The 25,704-nt window shown below is 49.9% G+C and overlaps 5 protein-coding genes and 2 non-coding genes across 7 annotated transcripts; 3 read left to right on the forward strand and 4 right to left on the reverse strand.

The window, feature by feature from the left end:
- Nucleotides 1-1,972: 1,972 nt before the first annotated feature.
- On the forward strand, nucleotides 1,973-3,021 carry LRP88_12701 (uncharacterized protein; the record flags this gene model as incomplete). Its single annotated transcript, XM_083249093.1, has 4 exons — nucleotides 1,973-2,360; nucleotides 2,413-2,656; nucleotides 2,705-2,808; nucleotides 2,864-3,021. 4 exons carry the CDS (start codon nucleotides 1,973-1,975, stop codon nucleotides 3,019-3,021), a joined length of 894 nt encoding a protein of 297 aa, XP_083094895.1.
- Nucleotides 3,022-6,711: 3,690 nt separating this feature from the next.
- On the reverse strand, nucleotides 6,712-7,866 carry LRP88_12702 (uncharacterized protein; the record flags this gene model as incomplete). The annotated part of the gene is made up of 1 exon (XM_083249094.1): nucleotides 6,712-7,866. The coding sequence occupies one exon, from the start codon at nucleotides 7,864-7,866 to the stop codon at nucleotides 6,712-6,714; it is 1,155 nt and encodes a 384-aa protein (XP_083094896.1).
- Nucleotides 7,867-8,765: 899 nt separating this feature from the next.
- LRP88_12703 lies at nucleotides 8,766-8,881 on the reverse strand. Its single transcript, XR_014475196.1, has one exon. It is a non-coding gene; the product is annotated as a 5S ribosomal RNA (ribosomal RNA).
- Nucleotides 8,882-12,905: 4,024 nt separating this feature from the next.
- LRP88_12704 lies at nucleotides 12,906-13,020 on the forward strand. The gene has a single exon (XR_014475197.1). It is a non-coding gene; the product is annotated as a 5S ribosomal RNA (ribosomal RNA).
- Nucleotides 13,021-15,273: 2,253 nt separating this feature from the next.
- On the reverse strand, nucleotides 15,274-17,189 carry LRP88_12705 (major facilitator superfamily domain-containing protein; the record flags this gene model as incomplete). The annotated part of the gene is made up of 10 exons (XM_083249095.1): nucleotides 15,274-15,445; nucleotides 15,500-15,602; nucleotides 15,653-15,936; nucleotides 16,016-16,072; nucleotides 16,130-16,306; nucleotides 16,365-16,439; nucleotides 16,496-16,659; nucleotides 16,720-16,829; nucleotides 16,890-16,967; nucleotides 17,021-17,189. 10 exons carry the CDS (start codon nucleotides 17,187-17,189, stop codon nucleotides 15,274-15,276), a joined length of 1,389 nt encoding a protein of 462 aa, XP_083094897.1.
- Nucleotides 17,190-17,705: 516 nt separating this feature from the next.
- On the forward strand, nucleotides 17,706-19,334 carry LRP88_12706 (NAD(P)/FAD-dependent oxidoreductase; the record flags this gene model as incomplete). The annotated part of the gene is made up of 7 exons (XM_083249096.1): nucleotides 17,706-17,987; nucleotides 18,042-18,200; nucleotides 18,251-18,360; nucleotides 18,412-18,571; nucleotides 18,635-18,741; nucleotides 18,791-19,099; nucleotides 19,148-19,334. The coding sequence occupies 7 exons, from the start codon at nucleotides 17,706-17,708 to the stop codon at nucleotides 19,332-19,334; spliced, it is 1,314 nt and encodes a 437-aa protein (XP_083094898.1).
- A 1,902-nt stretch (nucleotides 19,335-21,236) lies between these two features.
- LRP88_12707 (uncharacterized protein) lies at nucleotides 21,237-22,485 on the reverse strand (the record flags this gene model as incomplete). Its single annotated transcript, XM_083249097.1, has 3 exons — nucleotides 21,237-21,255; nucleotides 21,316-21,981; nucleotides 22,031-22,485. 3 exons carry the CDS (start codon nucleotides 22,483-22,485, stop codon nucleotides 21,237-21,239), a joined length of 1,140 nt encoding a protein of 379 aa, XP_083094899.1.
- Nucleotides 22,486-25,704: the final 3,219 nt, after the last annotated feature.

Raw genomic sequence — 25,704 nt, forward strand, 5'->3', positions numbered from 1 at the left:
AGACCGTCATGACTTGCTGCAAAACCGGCTCACCTTTGATGGTCCTACATTGCCCTTTTGGGCAGCTCGTCACTCAATGCGCCTCTTCTACCTTGGGGTTCTGCCAAGAGAGTATCAAGCACTACGTATTGATGCCGTCCGCTCTTTGGCCTCAGTTTCTACGCCCTTACCTTGTGCGCTGTTGAAGTTAGGCCAAAGCCTGGTTCAGGGCTGGTACAAATCCATGCAGTAATACAGAGCGAGGGGAGATTATTGAACTGCTGTTAGTCAAGTAGTTGCCTATGTCGGCGTTGCTACTGTCGTGTGCCAAGTCACCGAGCCAACGTGTCAGGAGATCCATGCATCTGTTCATGTGACGATGGGTCATGGCGAGAGTCCTGAATCAGGCCTTCTGGGGCGAGGACCTTGAAAGTGCTATGTGGTAGGCGTAACACTATCCTATAAACGCATCGTCGCCGCATAGCTCCTCGCTACCAGTATTTTCACAGACGCGAGATCCATTTGCACAATAGGTAGCAAAGAGTCTGCCATGCTACCACGGAGTTGACGGCATGGTGTAGCCAGCGAGCTTGTCGCGTATCTTTCGGTGGAGTTCTTCGGGGTAGGCCTCGAATGCATGACCAGAGCCTGGAAGAGGAGAGTGGTCAGTTCGAAACTGCCACGCTGGTCGTGATTCCTTCTGAGCTTGCTTCCGTGGTCGCTCGGTTGGGCGGGTATCATAGTTCGTCAATGATCGAATTGGTAGCTGTTTCTTGAGGAGCCCATGGCATTGACGGGTTGGGCGTTCCTTGTCGCGGGAGAGTGTCCTCCAAGAGCATACGGGCCTGGACTACGTTGTCTTGCGAGAGCAGACTCTCGAGGCGTCGCGGGCACAAGATCTGGGGCAAGAAGAGAAATTGTAGGTAATATGTCCCACCGCGGCGGGAAGGATTTCCCTAAAGGACAATATTCGCTTCTCAGCATGTGGTCATCGACGCGTTATCGACTCGGATCGTTCGTTTGGGGATCATCTTGCAGTGAGAGCTCGTCGGAGCGCCATTGGTTTCGAGGTTGTGCTGAGATGGAGGCGAAGACATGGTAGACAATGCATGAGGTCGCGTGAATAGACGCGTTTTTGTGTCGATTGTCCCGTTTGAGGTGACGCTTTTGCTGGATTGAATGGGGAGAGTTCAGAGGCGGGGCTGATTTCCCCGGGCCGAGCCGCCAGTGTTTACGTTATGTCACAGGACAACACACCTAACTTGATCTACAAACCACGTAATAAACCACTGACTCAACATGATTCCTTACTGGATTCCCTGTAGTCATGGGATTAATATGGCTGAGGCTTGCGCGCTGCATGTCCATGTACATGTTGCACGCTTAGAAATACCATACGGATCTCACGCTGGTTAAAGCTCTAGGTTAGGTTGCCTACCTAGGTATGTAGGCAGGCGACAGCCTCAGTACCTCAACAAAGAGTAGACCACGAGATACATATTCAGAAGGGTTTCATGAAAGATATTTTGAATGGTATCTTTTCTTCTTCCTTGATGCGTCTTTTTCGCGATCAACATCTTGTGGACGACTAAACCTACTGTTTCGCCCCGTCATAGAGGTTATGAATGGTTTCATCCATCCCCCATCTTAGGGGCTCATATTGCTTCCTTAATGCATGGAAAGTAGAGAATGCCATGAAACTAGATATAGCATTTATAATGGCACGTCCTATCTTCCGGTGCATTTCCGTAGCCTTCTGCAGGAGAGGTGAAGCTTGAACGGAAGCATGGGTGTCGAGGCTGCCGAGAGCCTGCTGCCAGGCGCACGCAGGTGGCTTGTGACTGGTGAAATGACTGGCCAGGCTGAAGGCACGTGATAGCAAACATCAGGCTGGCCAAACGGCCAATCATTGATTCATTGTGAATTGTGATACAGCTTTCAACCTGGTTCCCCTTCATCGTTACCCAGTCGCATCGCTAGCATATCCCTTAGAATGGCGATACTCCCCGACACTCCCGGCCTCATCGCCTCCGTGATAGTGGCGGGGCAGCCGGCGACCGAATACGAGCCACCCGACGACGGCGAAATACCCACCGACCCAGACCAAAGCCTCGCCCGACTCCCGGCATGTCATCGCTACATCGAATCCAAGACGGGCGCAACTTTCAAGATCAGGGTCGACGTCACCTCTGCCTTTGCCTTTCCCGGAAGCAGCGACATCCTGCTCACTCGTGTCTTCATTGACGGATCTAAGGAGACCGGTGTGAGAGTCCGAAAAGACAATGTACCTACAACATGCCATGTCTCGCAAACGACCAGGTTCGATGCGGCCCTCAACCAAGAAGTCTACAAAAAGTTTATCTTTGCTCCAGTCACGACAAGTCCGTTGCCTATACTGCACCATGGTGAACGCTTGACTAACACGATTCTCAGCCGAGGACATGGATAGCGACAAGGTTGCAAGAGATGCCAAACGCGTGCAAGAACTGGGCACCATCAAGGTCGTCGTCACAGCTGCCAGATTTGAGGGTTATCGGGAGTCGAAACCAAGCTCTCGGCGAGCATCTGGTGACGTTCGGAATCCGGGATCGAGCTCTCAGCAGGTCATCGATCACACTCACTCACTTGAAGTTGCAGAGAAGGCCATGAAGGGCAAAGAGTTGAGTCATGGTGCGAGGTAAGAGCTTTATACCCGCTCTGACATTTAGATTCTAATAGAATATAGCTTTGTTACTATGCCTGGACGTGCCTGGGAGCCCAAACCCAGGAGGGCCATCATCAAGAACCGTTCGGATATTGCCGTCTTCTATTTCCACTACCGGTCTCGCGGTGCGTTGACACACCCCGTCTTGGAAGTGTCTCAAGTTCACTAAATTTGCTTTAGATGCTCTTGACCACGAAATGGTAATACCGCGATCACCACCAATGACTGCACCTGTAAAGATGATCCAAGACCTCACCAATTCTGACGAAGAGGGCGTCAAGGCAAGTATCGGCCCTACTAAGCCTACCATCTTGGCATGCATGTACCGCTTGGTATGATTTTTGCTGACTGTTGATTAGATCAAGCTATATGCTCCAGCTCGAATCAAACGCGAGCGTGAGAACGAGCCAATGTCAAAGATACCGCTGAAGATGGTGAAGCTCTCTAACGGGAGAGAAGCGATCGACCTGACAGACGATTAGTTGGGTATTTTCTTGTGAGTTCAATGAACTAGAAGGTCATGGCTCGTATTATGAACAATAGACAACGGCTTTTGTCGCTATGGGAACTATTATCTTTATGGCGGTGGACGGACATGCTTGGAGTTGAAGGAAGTGGGTCGAGTTGTGATACCTTAACCAGAGGGCGAACTCTCGGGCGTTTGACTACTAGTTCGGATTTATTTTGTTAGAAAGATATTGCTGGTGCTTTTAGGAGAGACAATCAGGCACAATCATTGAAATACGGACGATGTTGAGATGCAGATCACCCACCCCCATCCATCGTTGTCTCATATGGACCCTTTTAGCCAGCGCCCCCCAGGATTCCATGGACTTGTCAAATAGTTGCGCACGACATATATTAACGGAACCTATCTCTGAGTTCCTGGATGTTTTCTGTGCTCTTTATAACACCCTAAAAGTCACCCTTCTCAAGTGAGAGAGTGAATCAAATATTCCTCTTGTGGTCATTCCATCTTTTGATTCTAACTTCTCACAGTCTCGTTGACTTTCTAGTTCGTACCAATTTTAAATTTATGTTTTGAATAACCTTACTCATTGCTTCTTCATAACCAACAGTTGTGCCTCGGTCATGGGATCCAAAACCAACCTCCGAAGAGCCAAGTGACTAAGAATAGTCTCGTGCTTGAACCCCCCTGATCTAACCTCATCCTCCGTAAACGGACTTCTCTCTACGATGAGCGTACGGGCTCTAGCCACTTTTGACTACACTTGAATCACCCGGGATACCAAGTTAAAGTCCTGTCCAGCGCTCTGCTAGGTTATCGTAGCTCGACAGTCTTCCTGTACGTAGCGGAACAAATATCCATAACCCTCGCCAGTGTTCCACAGCTCGATGATGCGCCGCCGAGGAAGTTTACTGGCTGCCCTACCAGCAGAGGTAAGCAATGAAGTTACCTATTGCTGGCTTGTGGATAGTCGCAATGAATTTTCCCGGAGAGAGAGACATTTTAACTTTGATCTCCTGTGCTTTGCCCCCAGGATTAATTGTCTGAGAAATATCTTGGCGTGGAGTTCAAGGGGAGGGCAGAAATTGGCGAAACGATGACATGATGTCGCCATCAACTGTGATAGTGGCCCGAGAGTGTCATGAGTTGGCTGATAGTGATGGCTGGCTAAGATTCCCATCTGCATCAGTGAGAAGCTCTGAACACCAGCAGGGAGGTTGGGCATCAAGTGCCACTGGAGACCTAGAATCTCATATTAGTCAAACCTCGTTCTTTTTCTTCTTTTAGGTAGGTTTCTATTACCAGTCAGGAAGGCCTCATCGTCTTCCTTTATCCGCCCTTCCCATCTCTCAAGTCGAAACGATTCCAAGACCACGAAACTTTCGCGAAAGAGTTTCGCCAATGCCTTGCCCGCGATTCCCCTGAAGAGGTTTCGACGCAGAATAAGTCCCTTGACTATGGGAACCTTTGCGAGACTCCGCGTTGGGTTACTGGATCCCTCTTCCCTCTCGACCAGCCACGGTTGAAGCTCAAGTGGCGTGCCACGAAGCCGCTGTGCCATTCCGCGTTGGACCGCAGCCGGGCGTCGTATGGCTTCAGAACTCAACATATTAGCCCTTTTCTTCTTGTAATATTCCAAAGAGCTCGGGCATTTTTCCAAGTCCTCCTCGAAACGGAATGGGTAGTCGTTCCGGATGTCGAGTTGGAGAGGGTGGAATATCTCGTCGCTGGGCGAGTAAGCGGTAATCTCTAATATAAGCCCTCCACGGGTGCTATTCTAAGAGGATAATGCATTGAGCAGAATTCTCATGGCCTGCGTAAAAGCCTGATTGTTCCTATTACCCGGATTATTAGTGATACCTCGCGCAAGCCCCAGGAATAGAATATCACTTACCACTGAATATTTGCCGCACTCTCTGGTTTATCGAACACGCATTCAGTGTATTGGGCAAGTCTGACGTATAACGGCAAACGATTAATGTAATTTAAGCGGACAACATTCTCCCCTGAAACTACTTTTGAGAACTCGGGGAGATCTAAAGACGTGAGAGCTATGCGCCGAAATATTTTCTTTTCAAAGAAGCTTCTCCACTCACGAGACACGGCAGCCAAGCACGAAGCTTTGGGAAACCCACGGTCGGCGGTGGTTTCTCCATGATCATTTTTTGGTAAAATGCATTCCAAGGTGAATAGACGGATCTCCGGAGACAATGAGTACCAAGAAAATCCGGCAGCGGAGGCATTACTAGTTGTGGAGGTATCCATGGCGGTTGATGTTAAAATTTGCTGAAGTTTGTAGCAAAATATTTCACATTCTGGTCTCTATGAAGGTGAAGGGCAGTATTTAACTGCCAAACAGAATTTTTTAGTTTTTCATCCGCGTTTGGGGTGCATGAGTGAGAGTGTAAAGCAAAACCTTGCTATCTTGCGAGAACTTTCAAGTCACTGGGGCAAGAAAAAGAAAATAAAGACACAAATCAAGCTTGATGAAAACAACCATCAAGTTTCCTTGCTGACGTCTGATTTACCACTTTCCTTCGGAAGATGTGTTCCCATGCTTAGCCGTAGACTTCCTCTGTTTACTATGCTTCACACGATGGATGATGAAAGAGAAGATAAATGGACTCAAGAAGGACTAATGTACATTAAGTTACAAATTAAAAAACATTGTACTCATCGTTACTTAACTGAACATTCTTAAATGGCCGTACGGTCGTCTGGCTCAGTCATCCCATCAAGGGCCGGGCTTCAACTATATTAAAGAACACATTGCCAACACATCATAGCATCATATCCTAATGGTAACACAGTGGCCTCTTTTTTAGTCTTTCTGCGGCCTGCAGTAGAAGACTCATACCCAGCTGCATCATCATGAAAGGTTAAATCTCTCAGGGGGTTAAATGGCCGGACAATGTGTCATCTGTCCTGGCCACCATTGCCAACCTCTCCCGGGCTCTGGCATCAACCATATGCCACTATCAAAAAGAGGGATGGCTTGAGGCCTACGTATGACTTTTTTCACATTGTATTAAGGCACTAGGCCGAATGCTGGTGTGTTGAGAATTGTGTTCTTTGAATTGATGCTCTTTGTTAAACCTGATATGATTCACGGGATCGGTTTGCTAAAACCATGCAAGAGATTCCAGAGGAATTGCGGTTTGCCTTAGATCTCGTTCTTTTTTATCATCAGAGTGTTACTAAGCAAAATCCTTGCAAAATCCAGCGAAGATTTGCTAAAGATAAGATATGAATAAGTATCAACGAAGGATTGATCGCTCCTATGATCGATCGCTTGCCTTTGGTCTTGGTGATCAATGGCTTGCTCAAGGAGTGGGAGTGAACATACTGGATTGTAACTAGATAAGAAGCAAACATCCGGCCATAAATAACGCTGAACAAAGTATTGACCCTGCTTTCTCATATTGAAACTTCGCTACTTGTTTTACCAACACACCTAAAAGGCACTGCCTTTCAACGCCAACACAACTAGCAATGTGATTCCATTAAATCGTAATACCGTTCAATCTCCGAAGTACACACTCTGTAGCATCCGAGGAATTTAATACTGCGCCTCTGATCCTGCACCTGAGGTCGACTGAGACGGAGGCGGCCGAAGTGGCGTATGCTGCGTGCCAGGCATGCGACAGGGGGAAGACATCTGACCCAACCGGTATGCTAGGGCTCCACCAGCCCAGTTGAGAGAGCTTTGCTGTCCTTTCATGTGAGGAATGTAGCTTTGCTGATTTCCCGCGTTGGGGCTCGCACGACGAAGTGGCCGTGGGCGCATGAGCCTGGTGCGCGGTGAGATGGGGACCACACTGCGAGGATATCCAGACTTGTTGCCTCGGGCGGCGCTGTCAGGCCTGTCGGGGAATGGGTCTTGGGGAAGACCGCGGGCGAATTCTGGCAGCGGTGAGTGGGAGCCTTGCCTGGATGCTTGGCTGGGGGTCGAACCGGCTCGCCTCCTGGAGCTCTGTCGAGTAGCTGGTCGTGGGCTCGAGTTGGATCTCAGTCTGTTTGACCTTGTAGACTGGCCGCTCTTGACGGAAGCTTTATCTTCGTGGAGTGGAGTAGGCGGAGTACCACGTGCATCTGTTGACGGACCTGGCGAGGGTGTTTTGGGGGTGGGAGGTTTGCACGGGTCAACAGGAGATAGGCTAGTGTCGCCTGTAGTCTTGATCATTCGCTGTCGATAGTTGGCAATGTGCTCTGCCTGGTGTCTTCTCTGGTCTGCAAGCTGCTTGGATATATCCTCATCGTCAGCGGTGTCGTAATCGATCTCCTCCTGATCATCATCCTCATGGATCTGCTGCTCGGCCTCGTTCCAGGCTTCTCGAATATGATATTCTCGTACTCGAATCTCAAGATAGTTCTCAAACTGTGCGGGCGTAATGATCTTGTCACGGCGAGGCAGGGAGATTTGCGGCTTGTCGAGTTCCAGATCAAGGTCGATCTCTTCGGGTTCGGGGATGTCAAGGTTCTCCTTGTCATGGATGCGGGAGAGCTCTGATAGGGAAGCAAATCCGTCAGATCTTGGGAGAGGACGGCTCGGTTTTGAGGAATCAGGAAGCACGCTGACGGGGCTGTTCAAGAGAGGCCACTCAGGATCTTGATCAAGGGGCGGCACAACACCAATCTCAAATGGTGCCTCGGGGCTGTGGAAGAATTGTGTAGGCTGCTCCTGCGTACTCCAACGCGCTGACGAGCATGGCATTAGTAACATGTCTGCTACCACGAGAAGAGGGCAGTGCATTTACCCATCAAGGGTTGAGGGGTCACATGGTTGTCGCTCTGTGGAGGGACGAGATGAGTCCTCTTGTCAGCTGGCGCTCGCGAGCAACCATTTGGACCTCTCTGCCCACTTTCCAGCTTGGATTGAGGCACTGTAGTGAAATCAAAGGTATTCGTGCTGATGCTTCGTCCCCAGAAACCCCCATGGCGCTTGTAATGAGGGGGACTCATGATGCTGGGGCTGTCAGGGACGACAGCGTTGCTGTGCTTCTCACTTAGAAAACGCTTCACAAACGATGATAGGAAGCAAACCTGGCTAAAATGTGAGAATGAATTTGTTGATTGACTAAATACCGTTGACAAGTGACGTAGTGAGTAACATGGGAATAATCTCGCCCCTCCTAAAAGGGGGTTCTCCCTTGCATATGTCGTGGCCGAGCTCTGAATGGCTACTGAAAGCCCACACATCAGCCACAGTTTAACAAACTTAACGTCCACGTCATTTGACTCTAGCAGGTTGTGAGACGTCCAACTCAGACATGATACGAGGATCTGAAACGAATGCCCTATGATAAAAGAACACGAAGGTCTCGGTAGTAGCACAAAACTAGGACCAAACTTTGCAACGGTCCAGTAACCCTCGTAAAGAGATGTATGATACAGATGACCTCCACATCTCTCATTGTGAGAGAATTCCTTTGTGCAAGAAACAGCACCGCTTGCCCACCTCAAGACATTTGGGTGCTCTCGAAGCCGTGATTGGCTGGAGAGCTGTCGCAGTCTCCACCAGTTCAGAAACTTTGTGAGTCGAAACAGCGTCATTCACATTCTTGCACAGAACAGCGTCCAGGGGCAAAAAGATAACCAACTAACAGGCAAAAACATACAACAGCGGGAATTCGCTGGTCGTCACCGACCCAACTACTAATCCGCCCCTTACTGGCTTATCTATGGGAGAGCGGACGGGATCCCGAGTTTTCCAGTGGGTATGGTCGTATGTGGCAGACGGCGGTGCAATCACAGTTGAACAGTGGAAGGCCAACTCGGCCTGCGGTTTCGCTATAGTCCTCCATCTCGGTCCCCTATTAGCTGGCCCACTCGCTGCAGAAACTCGTCAGGTAGTTGAAATGGTCCTCCAAGTTGCTAGAAACACCTTATCGGCTGTGTCCAGAGTGGGCCTGGTGTCCACTCCTCTCACTTCTTCCTCTCACCATCAGCTTCTTGCCCATTTGTAATATGCGTCACAGGATGCGCAATTGATCCGTGCTGGTTTCTATGCATCCCAACTTGAGCTTTTTCCAAGGTAGGTACTAGGCATCAATACACGGACTATTCTTTATGGCGATGATCAACCCACATCAAATCCCGAGCTGATCGTCTGGGCCCTTGGAAATGCATTGATGAAGTGCTCGGGTAAACTCTTGTCTCGAATAGACACCACCAAGGTTAGTCAATTTTTAGTTAATGTAGCATTTTTCTTTTTAACCCGCATAGCCTGTTCGACCACTCGAGATCCGCATGAAAAACAGAGCCTACGGTCGAGAAAAGGAGCCATTTTCAATCATATTCAATGGTAGCCAAAATGCAGATGCCCTGCTCCGCCATCTCGATGGCGATGTTCGAGAAGCCTCAGAACAATGTGCAAAGTGTAGAGAAGGGAAAGGTGCGCTTGTGGGATGTGTGGTGATCAAAGGCATTGAGAGTTGTGCCAATTGTAGTTGGAATCGCTCAGGCGGTCCCTGCCCATTTTGTCCCCATATGTGTATATCCATCCACTGGCCATGGCTCGTGATCTATTCCGATTCTAACATCTCATAGCAAAACCTCCATCGAAATCGAGAAACAAACGCAAGGCAGTAGAGATTGAAGATGAATCTGATTCAGATTCAGAACGCGAATTCCTTCGAGCTTTCTTAGACCATGAATGGGATATAGGAGCTCTTGAACAGTTCAGGGAGGTTGTCACGCGTCTGGTAAATCATGCCCGAAAGGGAGCACGAACGGCAACGACAGGGGAATAACATGATTGTCGTTTTGGAAAGAAACTGTAACTTTAGAAGGATGTATCAAAACTGTATCTTTTGCTGTTGTGGCCGATGGCTTCTTGTCATCATTGCGGACAATAATAATAATGAAAATGATAATCATTGACTTACTGGCACTCAGCTTCCGGTTTCCCTTCCTTCATGTTTTATCCATCGCTTTGCAAATCGAAATGGTATTCGAGATGATAGTGAGGACGGAACCCACGATTGTCAGAGAACTCTTGACGACTTCAAGATCCACCATGGTTCCTGGCCTCTATGATTCGGGTGATTCGGGCGGTTCGGAGGGTTCGGACAGTGATTTTGATGGAAGGGGTTGGAGATGTGAAGATGGTTCCAGTCGACGGTGGGCAAAGATCATGAAACTAGAACATAGGGAAGGGAGGAACGACACCCGTTTACATAGGTACCTAGCAAGAGGTAGGGCCGTAGTAGGAGTAGCCATGGTGGAAGGGTTCTAGGTTGCGATGCCGCGCGATGCCTTGACAACTGCACTCTCTATCATTCCGGCTGACGGGCTCCTTTAGAGAATTCATTAACGAGAGGTATCAGAGTCAATAGGAGATATTTAAAAGTGGTTAAGGATAGTTTGTAGTTGCCAGGAACTGGGCTACAAGTCATTGGGATCTCTTGGAAAGCCAATACACAACACCGCCGTTGTACTGGGCACGAAGCTACAGATTCGAGCCCCAATCCCGGCTATAAATTGAAACTCGTGGTGCCTGCCGGTAACAATCGCCCATCTGCAGAAATACCTCATATTACAGCGCGAATGGTCGAATCGTTTCAAAGCCCACCCCTCCGTCGTTCATATCGATCCACGAAGCCTCATGTGCAAAGGTCTTTGCCATTCTCACCCACCGCAAACCAGATCCAGTGCTGCAACCGGCCTTGTCGCACCAGAGCACCCCTTTGGTCTTGTCGCAAAGGACAGGGTTTCTGCCTCCTCTGTAGTCAAGGTTTGAGAGCCAGCCAATGCTCAGAGGGCTTTCGTTGAACCACCTCATTTGCATGTGGAGAGCTATGTAGCTCCAACGGCCTGTTTTCTCATCCACTCCCGTACCCAGTTATACTTCGCGCCGCATTCCTGACAGACGAATTCGTGATGGTCAAAAGGCCAGTGGGGCGGCCAGTACCATCGCGCGGCAGGTATGCCAGATGGCGGAAAACAGGAATAATCATCTGGCTGGAGTCTATCCAGAAGCTGCGGGACTTGATATGAAATGTGCTTGCAAGTTGGTTAGAGTCTGTGAGCTGGGTTGCGAGGCGCTGTCGAATACTGTCCATGTCGATAGGCCAACGGTGGTCCAGGTGCAGCAAGACGATGGCTTTTGTGGCGGTAACAGAGGTCGGAATAAGACCTGATGGCGAGCGAATTTCTGGAAGACAACTCGAGGTCATGGCACGCTTAGTGCGATCGTCGAGATTCAGGGGCAAATGTGCAATATCCTTGCAGACAATACTTTTCGGTAGCAAGTTTCCGGGGTTTCCCAGCATATGCTTTCCGGAGAGGGTTCGATGAGTGCAGAGAGAGAACTGGCCGAGGAGTCCGAGGCATTTTCTGTTACGTTCCTTTCCCGGGGGGAAGAGGAGGGCTGGGTGGTCTACACGATAGCCGTGACAGAAAAGAGGGGCGTAAAGTGACCTCATCCGCCGAACTAATTCACCTGTGTCTGCAAGATGAGTACAGGTATCACAGAGAGATCTTTGTAGCAGCACGTCTCTGATTTCCAGACGCTGATGAAATCCGACTTGAGTCATGCAAAAGCTCCTCCCCTCAGACCGGAGAAACTCCAGCCTAAAGTCCTCGAGCGTGTGATCTTCAGCCAGATAACGAAGGCGCCGACAAGTTTGGCGGAGCATATAGAGAGAGCTGAGTTGGAGACGCTTCAAAATTTCCAATAAGAGCTCGTCTGGTAACTGCGTCAGGGCCGATGCCATCCCAGCGGTGATGGCGTGCCCCGAGGAGAATTGCGAGGTATGTTCTTGACGCTGGCTCTCCGCCTCGAAGGATGAGACGTACGGACCTGAAAGGCGAGGGACATTATATGCCTTTCCAGAAGGCCAGAGAGAGCCGAACACACGAGCAACCCAGCTGGGTGAGTGGTGGGCGACAATACGCCATGAGCGTTTGAACGTGGGCTTGTATCCCATGCTGGTTACTTAGTGACGGTCAACTTGGTGGCAATAGTGGAAAGAGATGAAACTTGCCAATTTATACTAGAACCGAAAAAAAGAAGGGGGAGGAGGGGATTTATAGTTAACAGTCTGTTGTACGGGCAAGCAGGGGCGCAGATTTTAAGCTTAGTCTATAAGAGAGACTGTAGCCTCCGGATGACTTTTTATGTGCATAAGGTTTCTTTCCTTCATTACTCACCTGATAGTGTTGAGAGCTTGATTGCTATACAGTTCCAAGAAAAAGGAGCGAGATTGCACCTTGCAAACTGATTCTGATCAACCAACAAGTCACGCCCAGACCTGGAACCGAGCCCCCTGGCCTGTTTCACATTTCCTGATACGCCAGCCTTACAAAAAGGTCACTCACTCAAATTGCCTATCCAGACAGAGAGTGGAATGATGAAAATTGAAAAGAAATGTACCCGTTTCTCAAGCAGACGGGTGCCCGCGAGCCCTAGTTACTCCCAACGGACCACGGAGGTCGATGTCCTCACAGTAGCCGCACAGATAGGCGTCCAGGCAATTAGGGTCAATACACCTTGCACTTATGGTGAATGTAAGGGCGTTTTCAGTCTGCAGTGTCTTGATGCAAAAGCGGCTTAGATGATCTGACAACCCGCTGCAGTAGCGACAATGAACAGAACCATAGTCAGCTATGAGATTCCAAAAAAAAAGGTTACGCGAGCAGATCGACAGGACACTACCTAATCATCGTTGCATATGCGTGCTAGATACGCCGATACTCTTGGAGGCTTGCTTGACGTTCGAATATGATCCACAGCCACACTAATCTAGGCACATACGACCATACCTACTGTAGACCACGGGATCCCGTCCGCTCTCCCATAGTTAAGCCAGTAAGGGGCGGATTAGTAGTTGGGTCGGTGACGACCAGCGAATTCCCGCTGTTGTATGTGATTTTTGCCCTTATGGTTTTGCCTTTATGGTGCAAAGGGAATACTCTTTTTGCCCTTGCTGTGTTCTGAGGTTATTCAGGTTTTAGGTTTTAGGTTCAAATCTCCCGATCTTTCCGATAAGCTTATCAGTGCCCCTGATCGTGTGACCGTTTTGCTGGGAAAGCTGTTCAAACTCAAATGTCATGCCAAGGGACTACGAGTCATCCTCATGGGCTCATCTTTCAGACCCGAGTCACCGTAATGCACAAAGTCACCTTTCCGCAAATCCCATTTAAACCTGACTTTATCACCTATCCATAACGCACAGTTTCTGGTTTTGCGGGTGGAAGGTATTATGTTCGGCGATGGTGACCCCTGAGGGCAATCAAGAATTGATTACTCTCCTTCACCGGATGCTGATTGACCATCGCCATTGTTTTCACCTCTTGAAATGGGCACCGTGATAGTTTTGACCATTCACAGTTTCAGATAGTTCGACCGACTAACTAAAAGGAGACCTGTGCTCTCTATTCCCAGTTCTTGTGTAGTACAGACTCTGTCCCAGCCTGCATCTTTGCCTGTAACTCTTCTCGCGCAACGGCCCCTTCGGACCCCGAAAGACCCATTTTGCTTGCTCCAACGTCACATTGCATCTCCTGTCAAGCCATAATTTGCATCCTTCTCCGCAGTTAAGCCCGAACACCCTGTACCTTGCAGACCCGGTTTCCACCAATGAACATGACCGATGGGATGTGGTCTGGACCCGAGACTGGGGGCAATCCATCACAAAGGTCCTTGCCAGGTTGTTGTTGACCATATGACATCTTCAAGAACCCAACCAGGTAGCGAAATGATCCGTTGACGTTCTTTGGCCAGAGTGACCAAAAGAAACTGTTCCTCTCCAGACCCTTTCCCCTAAGTACACATTTGATACACATTGGCCCATGACGATAACGGTCGCAAGCTGAACGATCTTCACATTAAAAAAAAAACACAGTCTAAGCTCGAAGCTATCTGGTCCAGTTTGCCCAAATGTTGCTCTCAAAGACATAAGAACATACAGCCCCCACGTTGTTATGGGCCTTTCTGAGGGAATTCAACCTTGTTCACGCGGCTCGGAACTCGGAATGGGGAGATCATGCGAGTCTCCCGATTTCGCTCATCCTTCGGGACCAACGTTTTCCTGCATCCCAACTGGAACAGGACCAGGAGGCAAAAGGCCCCCGCCGTACAGCGCACCAACGAGGTAAAGACTACGAGCCCGCATTGCAAGGAACCGCTCGTGGGGGCATCTCAGCGGGACGAAGAGAAAACCCCCCGGATACGCCGAGGTTCAGGTCAGCCCTAGTAAGAAGCTTGGTTGTTCCCCTGCGTGGCGGGTGGGCAACCAAGTGAAACCATTTTATCTAATCAATCAGCTAATCAGCAAACTATGCCCCCATTTCGAGCCTAGTTTCAACCTTCAGTCCACTACTATACCCTTGTCCAGCGGCACGAGAGAGGGATCCTCGCATTGGGGCGAATCCTCCAGGTGCCGACCAGCCGTGGTTCTCGCAGCTGAGGCTTTCCCCCCCACGAGGCGGTTTGTTGAGCCATTGGGCGTAGTATGTAGCTTGACATCGAGTTATGTTGGTCTTTCTCAAGTATAAGTAGCTCGCCAAGTCTTTCTCCAACTCCATCATAACCCAAACAGACATCTTCAGTTCCTTAAGAAGTCAATCCTACTCCTCCAACCTTCACCATGTACTCCCCCACCGCAAGTATCAACACTGGCTTCGAAACCCTCAGCTGCTTACACACCATCTAGAAGCTCTTTGTTGCCATCATGGCCTTCACCACCGTCACCGCCGCCATGCCCGCTCCTGAGAACACCGACAATCAGAACCTTGAGGCTCGCGGTGGCTGCCTTGGCTACGCCAACTACGCCGCGTGCGTTTCTGGCAGGAGACGCTCTTGCCAGCCTGGAAGCGGTCAGGCCTCGTGCTTCAACAACGCCCAACGTGTCTGCCAAGCCAACTGCTAAGCGGTCTTTGGGGATACAGGACTGGAACGTTGCTGTGGACAAATGCACTAGCGGAATTCGCAAAGCTCCATAGTCAATGGTATTGATGCAACATATCCCAGAACAGTGTGGACGGCGCACATTTAGAGCCCCAACTTATTCAGTCACTTTCAAGTCTTCAAGTTATGTTTAATGAAGAATGCTAGGTTGCAAACTACCTAGGAATATGGGCTAAAGAGCCAAGACAGGACTTCGGATATCTAGGCCCTTTAACTCTTCCTCTCGATGTCCGGGTGAACTGTCTCGATATCCCCAGCCTTCTCTCCCAATGCGTTCAACTGTTGCTCGGCAATTTCGTCGGCGGGGATTCTGTCGGGTGTTGTGTTGACCAACATGATCATTGGGAGAAGAGCAGCACCAAGCAGGGCAAATGTAACACAGCTAAGGAAATTGTTAGTAGACATGCGTTGTATAAGGTACATACGCAGAACTTACAAGCCAACCAGAGGGTCACTCGTCGTCTGAGTGTTCATACCGTAGGCAATAGCCTGACCAATGGCCTCGAGACACCTGAACGCAGCTCCGTTGCGGACGTTTTCTAGAACGACCGTTAGCATTGCCAATCAGCATCAGGGACGATAAACTCACCTTGAGCATTCATGGCGAACGAAGAGATCAGCCAATACATATATGACTGCGACAACGGGCCGGTGGTCTGAACGAAAAAGTACGGCAGGAAGGAGGAAGGGTACAGTCCATCGTCCCAGTCGATAGCACCCGGATCATTACGCTTGAACCTGGTCTGCATGATGATGGACCAGATGTAGACACCGACGTTGAGGGTCACCACTATATAGAGACCAACTTGGGCGCGGCGGCGTTGTGAAAGGTGCTTGGAGTCGAGGATGAAACCAAGGCCGAAGCAGCCGACACTAAAGAGGTGTTAGGAGAGAGACGGAGAGGGTAAGGACGGCTATGACTTGCATGCAGAGGAACGGCGAGATGAGCGACGAAAGTGCGCGAGCGCGGACGGTGAAGTGGATTCCCAAATAGGTGGACCAAGAGCCACTATCCCTTTGTCAGTTTCCAATTCTGTGATGGGGGAGGCACTGCGGGTTCTAGTACCTGTAGAAGAAAGACCAGAGTGCCCAGAGAGAGGACAGCATGATAAGTCTCGAGGTCATGGTCTTTGAAATCCGCTTGATCTCCTGCTTGGTAGAAAGAGCCTCCTCGGTGACGATGTGTGTACCATCGGATCGAATGACGCGTTCAAATGGCGTAATCATGAAGGCAAATGGCAGACTGAAGCCCGGTTAGTAGATGCAAACACAAATGATGGGGTTACACTTGCGCCAGACACTCAATAATGAGGAAAGCAATGTACGTGTCGGGAGTAACTCCACCGCTGACACCCTTCTGGTAGTTCTTTGATAGGCTTGGAGAAGAAGAGTGTTAGCCAATCGCATATGCATTAACCGGTAGGATACTTACTTGATCGCACCACCAACAAGCTGTCCGAGATTTCGAGAGACAATCCACAGAGCGAGATACTTGCCACGCGCACTAGATGGCGCAAGGGTCATGATTGCACCGGCTTCAGCAACGTACCAACAGCCGGTGCCAATACCATCAATAGCGCCGCCAAGAATGAGGTACTGATTAAGTCAAATCTTGTCAGCGCATGCAATCTCGAGGATGCATCTGAGCCAACTCACCCATTGGTTACCAAACTTGCTGTTGCAGTAGTAGGACGATCCCAGGATGGGGAAGGACATGGAACCGATGACCAGAGCCCACTTGACGCCGAGCTTGTTCACAATGGGACCTCCGAAGAAGCAAGCTGAGTTGTTAGCCAGGCGAACTTTTTTTGTACATCAATACATACTTGTGGCAAGCATGGTATATGTGAGAGCAGTGGCGATATTGGACACTCGAGGAGTCGCAAGACCACCACCACCAAGGCCTAGAAAGGTTCGCATTAGCTGGTGACATTCAAAAACGAGAGGAGAAATTTACCTGCAATCGCATCTGCCATGGCTGGTCCGCAGAAAGCCTGGATGCTCAGCAGGATCATCTGCGTCAGACTGTGTCGCCATACTCGTTTCCATCGAGGCATGGAAATCTCTTCAGTGGTGGCCATTCCGTGGTCAGGGAGACCAGAGACTGCAGTCTTTGAGTCGGCCATTATGGATAAACGGCTATTGCAAGAATATCGAATATGTCCAGCTGTAGGTTGAAGTCATTGAGACGAGGTTGCATGAGATGTCTCTTTATACACATTGCAACACAGTCACAACCACCCTGTCGAGATAACCCCTCTCGCTAGTGGAAGGTCCAGGCGAGTGGCCAGGAGGGTTATCTCGAGTGGAGCGAGCGAGTCAGAGCATGAAGGTCCAAGCGAGAGACAGCGGGGATATCACCTGTTAGATAAACCATCACTTCTTTCCGAGCCAATGGGCTTCAAGCACACGAGAGTTTTTATCCTTATCCCCATGGGGTTTGGCGACTTTCTCTCCACAAGTTCCGAGTTTGTCAGCCGACCTAGTCACCCAGAGGGAGCAGAATTGTTGAATTCGCATCGCTTGGAGCTTCCACTGTGGGGCCCTGTTATCGCCTTAATTACTCGACAAGCCCCTACCATCTTTCATCCTTGGTTGTCTTTAGCTTCGTGCCCAGACATTTCCTCAAGATTCCACGCCAAATGACGCTATCACGAGACTCGACCAAGGTGGTCATTGTTGGTGGAGGCGGCACAATGGGCTCCTCCACGGCACTACACCTGATACGCTCCGGATACACGCCGTCCAACATCACCGTCCTCGATGTTTACCCAATTCCTTCGGCACAGTCGGCTGGATGCGACTTGAACAAGATCATGAGCGTTCGACTGCGGAACAAAGCTGATTTGCAGCTGTCGCTTGAGGCGTTGGACATGTGGAGGAACGATCCATTGTTCAAGCCTTTCTTTTACAATGTCGGCCTGGTTCGTTTTCCATAAGGCAAATCTCAAGCTGAATGCGTATTAACGACTCGCCAGGTTGACTGCTCGTCATCCAAGGAGGGTATCGCGGAACTTAAAGAAGAACTGCGGACTCTGGTCGATGCAGGTTTTAGTCTGGACAAGACCGGCAGCTGGCTTGAAAGTGAGGACGAAGTCTTGGCCAAAATGCCATGGTTCACAAAAGATCACGTCAAGGTAAGATGCTCGAACAATTCCAACTGACAAATGCTAAGATGCTGGCATAGGGATGGAAGGGCTTGTTTACCGCTAACGGTGGGTGGCTCGCAGCGGCGAAGGCTATCAATGCCATCGGCAGCTTTCTCAGAAGCCAGGGCGTACAATTTGGCTTCGGAGGGTAGGTTGCTCTGACCTCGTGAGTGTGTCTGTTGCACTTACACAGCCACAGGGCTGGTACTATTAAACAACCTCTATTGGCCGCCGACGGATCGACATGTACTGGTGTTGAGACAGTTGATGGCACCCAGTATCACGCCGACAAGGTCATTCTCGCTGCCGGTGCCTGGACACCAGCGCTGGTAGATCTAGAGGGTCAGTGTGTCTCCAAGGTCAGTGCCGCCGGATCATATTGTCCATCTTGTCGACCCTGGAGCTAACTGGCAGGATACCAGGCCTGGGTCTTGGCCCATATCCAATTGACCCCCGAGGAGGCAGCTCGATACAAGAACATTCCCGTCGTGTACGATGGTGACTATGGATTCTTCTTTGAGCCCAACGAGTAGGACGCACCATCAAAGCCAAGAGCACATACTAACATGTTCCTGCAGAGACGGCATCATCAAGGTCTGTGATGAGTTTCCAGGATTCACGCATTTCAAGAAGCATCAACCATTTGGTGCCGCCTATCCCAAGCTCATCTCGGTTCCCCGGTCGCACGCCAGCCATCCCACCGACACGTACCCAGATGCCTCTGAGGCCACCATTCGAAAGGCCATGGCTCGCTTTTTGCCAGATTTCCGAGACAGAAAGATAATAGATCGTGCCATGTGCTGGTGTACAGACACAGCCGACGCCAACCTTCTCATCTGCGAGCATCCTAGGTGGAAGAACCTGATCCTGGCGACAGGAGACAGCGGGTACGTTTATGCAGCAGCGGCGATTACTTTTCTAATTTTAGTGTGTAGTCACTCCTTCAAACTACTACCCAATATTGGCAAGCATGTTGTCGAGCTGTTGGAAGGCACTCTGTCTCAACAGCTTGCCGAGGCTTGGAGGTGGAGGCCCGGGGGCGATGCGCTCAAGTCTCGGCGTGCAGCTCCCGCCAAAGATCTCGCGGACATGCCAGGATGGAAACATGATGCACGACTATAAGCCTTGGATTTGGATGAGTTGCTGGCTTTACCGTGGAATCTGCACGGTGTAGAGGAAAAGGAAAACAGATGGAACAATCTCTCTTGCTTCATTGATGGTTCATCCCGAATAGCGGTGTTCTCTCGCTAGTCCACTTACTCCTAGAGGGAACAACAAAACATGCCAAAAGTAGGGCCGAGTTGAAAAGAATACGCTGAATATCGGAAGCGTTGTCAGGCGGCATACATGATAGTGTAATTCACAACGGCTCGGCGTGAGAGAGCCCCAACTCAATGCCCACGGTGTGACAGCCAAAATTTGAAACCTCAGGCCCAACTTCTATCGGACCCTAGTCTCATAGGTAGCCGTAGCCTCCTTCTAATCTGAGAGACCTGCGAAATGTTTGTGTCTCGGCGCTTCCTCATCGTGATATTGTAGTCCCGTACCCTCGCTACCAAGATTATCCGTGGCTCTCTCCTAGTCGCCATCTCCACCAAAGTCCTTCATGCCTTCAATAATTTGCTTGATAACGTCTGCGGGATTTGCGGTCGCTTTCACCTGCGGTGGCGAGTCGTCGTCGTCTCTCGCCCAAAACGGGAAACCAGCGATGAGCGTGGCCGATGCCAGGACTACCAGGGCTAAGGTGGCAAAGCGGACCATTCTGAGAATTCAAAGTGTTCTTTTTCTGTGAGAGGGCTATGATGTTGAAAAAGTTGGAGGGGGAGTTGAGTTGAATGAATCTTGTCCAAGTCTTTTGGTGGGAGATGGGCCTCCTTAAGTACTAGAGCTCTTGAGAGGGATGCATGGAAACACCCTGCAGATCTTAAGCACAACTCGTCTAGAGAGATCAGCTCGTATAACATCGGTGTCAGCATACATACCGATGCAGAAAAACATGAGACATGAAAACGGCAAGGTACCTCTAATTGTTCAGAAATATTAAATATGAAAATACTACAGCAATTAAAATCGTTTTCAACATTTATGTTTAGGCATTGTTTTATACAATACCTGCCTACCTACTTCATCATGATCTCTATTCTCTTTCTACCTTTCAAGTGGGATAAACTGCTGTCTTTGCACGCCGACCTTTGGTTTCTTTAACCGTGCGTACGGGCAGCTCGAATAGCATGAGACTTTGCCAACTGGGCACATGCTTGACTTCCTCTTTGAAGCAAGGTTTCATTTGCAGACAGGCCAAGGCACATCACTGCTAGTTTCAGCCCTCTCTGACGATCTTTTGTGCGGGGTTCACTCTCCAGCCCTAACGTCAACGTAGCTATACGGCCGCCACGCTTTCCACCCCTTCTGAGTGCATCGAGTGGCGTTGTTCTGAAACAGCTAGCCCTCTGGACGCGAAATACAAGGCATTTATGACGGAGCATCACTTCCGACTCCGCTTGGTCGATTCATGCCCACTTGGACTCGGGGGACCTTGCATCTAGTTAAGTTGGATGATAACGTAGAGTGAAGCACAGCAGACCTCGTGCATGCATGCGTCTCGGCTCAGCCCCGTAAATTAGTGCACCGTGCCGTAGAGATCGGTACAGACGGCAGAGGTGCCCGAGGATCATTTTAAAGTGGTGGATCGAGACAGAGCAAAGGGACGGGGTACTCGGCTGAATAGGTCTACCGGGGATCGCCTGCATGTTCTGCCACGGAATGCGTTTTTTCCTTCTGGTGGCAATGATGATTTTCACGTTGTTTTGGACTCGAGATTGCTTCATGAGTATCAGGGCAGTCACGTAAACTCATTCACAGTATGCTGGGCCTCGATTCCCCTTCGTCTGCGTCTCTCAGTATGTACAAAAAGCACAGTGCTGATTCATTGATGACTTGGTAACTATCCCAGAAAAGCCAACTCAACTCAGTTGCGTGAGGAAAGGAATCCATGTCCCACTACCTCCTTAAAGCGAAAGAACACTAGTCAAGGTGAAGGACTCTTTGAGAATAACATTAGCACAACTTTCATATTAAATTTGTAAGAAAATCGGCGACATACCTTGTTTCTGATGTCTCTATCGGACCATCAGAGAGAGCCACGGTCAAACGAGGCCCAAGATAGAATCGGTCGCCAGCCCCTCGCCTCCAGATTTGAGCACATGCATTATCCACAGTCCCTTGAACATAACCATCTTCTGGCTCTATATCGTCGTCTAGATGCGTGCTGAGGACGATCAAATTCGACTTTTGGACAGTTGAGAGGGACTTGGTTAGAGCGTCCACTCCAACCTTGTTAATGGGGATACCAAGTCGCACTGCCGAGAACATGCCGCCCTCCCTGCGGCCTGCGACCCAGATCTTGACGCTCCGAAGATTCTCGAAGCTCTCCAGGTGCAGCCAGTGAAAATCAAAAGGATTATGAGGATCCGCGCTGCGCACAGGCTCGAGCGCATCCTCCCCTTGCAAGAATTTGAACATCTCATTGTAATCGGTCCAATCCTCGTCCAAGACCGAGCACATGAGATGCAGCTGGAAATCAAGAAACAGAGACACCTCAAAGTGGAGAGCGTACTTGCGAAAGGCCTCAGGGATTACGGGGTTGAGGTGTTTGTAGGGCGTGGATGGGTGAGGCGGTTGACAGTGACCGACAAAGGACTGCAGCGCCAGCATGTCTGTAAATACGAATGTGGTTGTCGAATACAGAAATCTAAGGCAGTCCTCGGAGCTGCAATGCTTAGCAATGGACGCAATGATGGGCTGTAGGTAATACTCACATGAACTTGCATGATAGCAGCATTGGCAAGTAGGTATCTCGATCCCGCTTGGGCTTCTTGTCGCACCAGCATCCCCCTACTGACGTGTTGTAGAAGAAGTTCATTTCTTCCCCAAGCTCCTTGTCAAGCCGCTCGCCGCATTTCCAGTGGTTCATCCAGCAGCTCTCAAGTCGTTGGCGATGAGCGGGGTCATTGAGGGGTTCCCCCAAAGGGACCTGCTTCTCTTGCCTCAGAGCCTCAATCTCATCTTGCAGCTCATCATGTAGCTGGAACCGGGAAACGCAGGGCTCCCGGTGAAGGTGCGACTTCGTTCCATCGGCGTCTGGGTCAAGGTGCCACACGACGTGCTGACGGGGAGTCCAGGATGGCCAGAGCTCTTTGTAGATGGCTGCTCGAATGTCGTACGGCAGCCGAGTAACAAAGTTGGATTGCGTTTGAGGGTCGACAGCCATCATGATGCGAAATTGGCCAAGTGCTGAGAGATGGAAGTTGATAGGTGAGGAAAAGGAGAATGATGGTGTCAACTTATTTAACTATATGTGGTAAGTGTCTAGGATGTTGATCGAGGCTGATCGGTAGGCATAACAGGCCCCTGGTCGCCTCCTGAGTATCTCCACCAAGTCAGCCCAACGAGGCACGTAGGGATGTACGTAATGTGCAACCCCTTTTTCGCGAATCAGCACTGCGGCGGCCTAATGGTTTCTCCGTGCATCACTTGGAGTCAGGTGATCAATTCTCATTTCTTAGCGAAAAAGATTAGGCTCGGTATGAGAGCGTAAACGAGGGGTCGACCAACATGCCAGGGAGTCACCATCATCGGACATGTACCGAGGTGATGACAAATTTATTCTTCAACGAAATAGATTTTGCATCATGAGTAGGCAAGGTTTGGTTCTACCCTCCTCGATGCTGCCGGATCTCTCAATTGCCTGGATCGATACTGCCTGTCCTTTCTACGGTAATAACGGGATTTCAGTTGTAGATGTTCTTGTCGACATCGATTGATCAGATAATATAGAAACCTATTGATCTCTTGATAGGTATCAGTACTTCTTCGCCTTAATGAAATTCAAGTTCCATACGGCCGTCAGATTGGAGAGGGACTTCCGCATCTTCATCTCCGGGCCTGGACGCTCACACAACCACCAGCTTCTTGAATGTCTGTAGGCTCCGAATATCTGCTGACGTATTCCGATGTACGTGCAACGTGAGCCGCGAGTTGTGGGCGAGGATCAACATTTCCGTGACAGTCCCATGCGTCTAAGGACCGGCGTGTGTAGACAAGACAGACTCAATGGCCAGGCACCAGAACCATGTGCGTCAGAAGCACGGTGATGGCGAGGTAATCAGTGATGGAATTCACCTTGTACGAGAGGCCACTGATGGGGATGGAGGTAAAGAAGGGTGTGAACTCTGTTCCATTGGGTTGTTGCAATGCCATCTTGCCAGCCACTAACCTCTCGTTGAAGTCAGTTCGCTTTGAGTAGTCCAGCAATGTCCAGCTTTGTATATCTCCAGTCATATCCAACGCTCCGTCAACACCGTGGCGAGATTAAAGCCAACGGAAAACAAGCCGAGAGGTTCTCCCATGGTAGATACAGGCTAATAGCGGATAACACTAAACACAACGCTTGTCAGGCTGGCGACTTTGAGAAATCCTTGTAGCTTGGCGACAATCTGGAGCATAGCAGAGGCGATTGATATATTGATGGCAGATGCGGGTAGTGTTCCTCTACCGAGATAGAGGCTGTAGATATTGAGGGATACGATGGTCACTGAAGCCAAGATGGGAGGGATATGCACCCCAAGCCTAGCGAACACGGAACCCCAGCTGTTGGAGGAAATTAGCTTTGGGGACTCACGGTATAGCCATGCGACTCGGCTAAAGAGCTTGGAGAGCAGGGGCTCAAAGACTCTAAGGCTTGTTGCTCGAAGAAATAGATGCCAGGGTCAATGTTTGAGGAAGCGGCAAGTGATTGAAGATTAGAATACACTGCTTGCATGAGAGTCATATAGACTCGACCACTGTATCATATCTTCAAGCAAGCTGAGCATGCAACCACCCTCAACAATTCTACCTCCCTTGGTCAGCCCAGCTATGAGGCGGTTCAGTGCAAGTCATCGGCGCCCGGTCTGGCCGCGTGACCGTTAACGGTATGGAGGTTCCTATATATAAAGCTGCAACAGGTCTCTGGTACATCTGGTATGCAGTAGTTGTCTTTACTTAGTCGCTACTTTTCCTCGGCAATGTCCTTGACAGGGCTTGCTAACAGTCAAGCAAGGGCACTCTCTATGTCATGTTTCATCTCGAAATGGGCAGAGATCTCGACTCAAAAGTCATAGAAAGCAAAGAGAAAGAAGAGATAAAGCATGGATCACTTTTCTGCAAAAACGCCGCTCGTATGTAGATTGTAGATCCTTCTCTCTGTGACACCTCAAATCACAAACAGCCAGCCACACGGGACAAGAAGCACAAAAGATACCAGTCCAAAGACCTCTGCTTATCAAGGTCTACTAATGGCAGATAAATCACTGAAAGAAAATTCTACCAAACGGCTTTAGCCTCTATCGCGGTTTTATGTAATAGTCTGGATAGAGATTCCCAGCAAATAGATCACTAGTCAATGCCCGTTGTCCCTTCTCTTGCGTGACAGCCACCACCAAAGGCAGCCGAGCGCTGGGCAGTGCTGACGGCGGGAATAACCCCTGGTCTCGGCGGGCTCTATCATTGGATAATCCTCCGTCGATGGCCGATCCGGTCAATCCGATGGCCAATTAGAGGCCTCAACTCAAGTCCAAAGATGGAGCATCGCCATCTCAAGTTTCAGCCCCCTTTAGCCAGCAAACACGTCGACTTGACTGAGTTGATAATCAGGCTGTGAGAGAATTCATTCTTCTGCAACTTTTCCCTCCTTTACATGTCCCGTGCGCCACTGGACTCTTTTTGGCTCATCCCGCGCATTCCGACGGGCCCAGTTATTGGAGCCTGGCTTGTCTCAGTTTCTTGGCAATGAGCAATAATGTTCATGGAGAGCCGAGAGCTTCTCGAGAAGACCACCTGCATGAGGCTGTGGCAGACGAGGAAGCCCAGCTCTTACTGTCTACCGAGCAATTTGACTTTGAGGAAAACGCCGAGGCTCAGCATCCTACACCACGACGCCGTGTTAAGTTCTTTCAGAGAATCGCAGGACCGGATCCTCCTCGGATTCAACACATCAAACCCTTCTTTCCATCTATCCAAGGATATCCCATCAACATTGTTGATCGCCATTTCGCAACTTTCACACGCAAGCTCGCTTTGTTTATCGCGTTCTTGCTCCTCTGGATAATTGCATATTCTATTCCCTTATATGCTGGAAATCGCGCGATTAAGGATGCCCACAATGACTACGTAGTCAACTTGGACTGCGTCGATACCCTTTGGAGGCGCAAGAACCTGTGTGGACTTGACGGTTTAGACTGTCGCCCATTCGTCAACACGTCCTTCTCCTTTCGCTGCCCAGCAAACTGCGCCGGAGTCCAAGTGTTGAATCCACGTGCTGTCGGCGGACTGGACGTCAACTATCGACCATTGGTTATAGGCGACAAGGTCTACCGCGCCGACTCTTTCATCTGTGGTTCCGCTATTCATGCTGGGATCGTTACTGACAGCAGAGGAGGCTGTGGTAGACTCA

Source organism: Fusarium phalaenopsidis (genome assembly GCF_050370095.1).
Source record: "Fusarium phalaenopsidis strain FUZ10S chromosome Unknown contig_32328, whole genome shotgun sequence".
In the NCBI taxonomy this organism is placed as follows: domain Eukaryota; kingdom Fungi; phylum Ascomycota; class Sordariomycetes; order Hypocreales; family Nectriaceae; genus Fusarium; species Fusarium phalaenopsidis.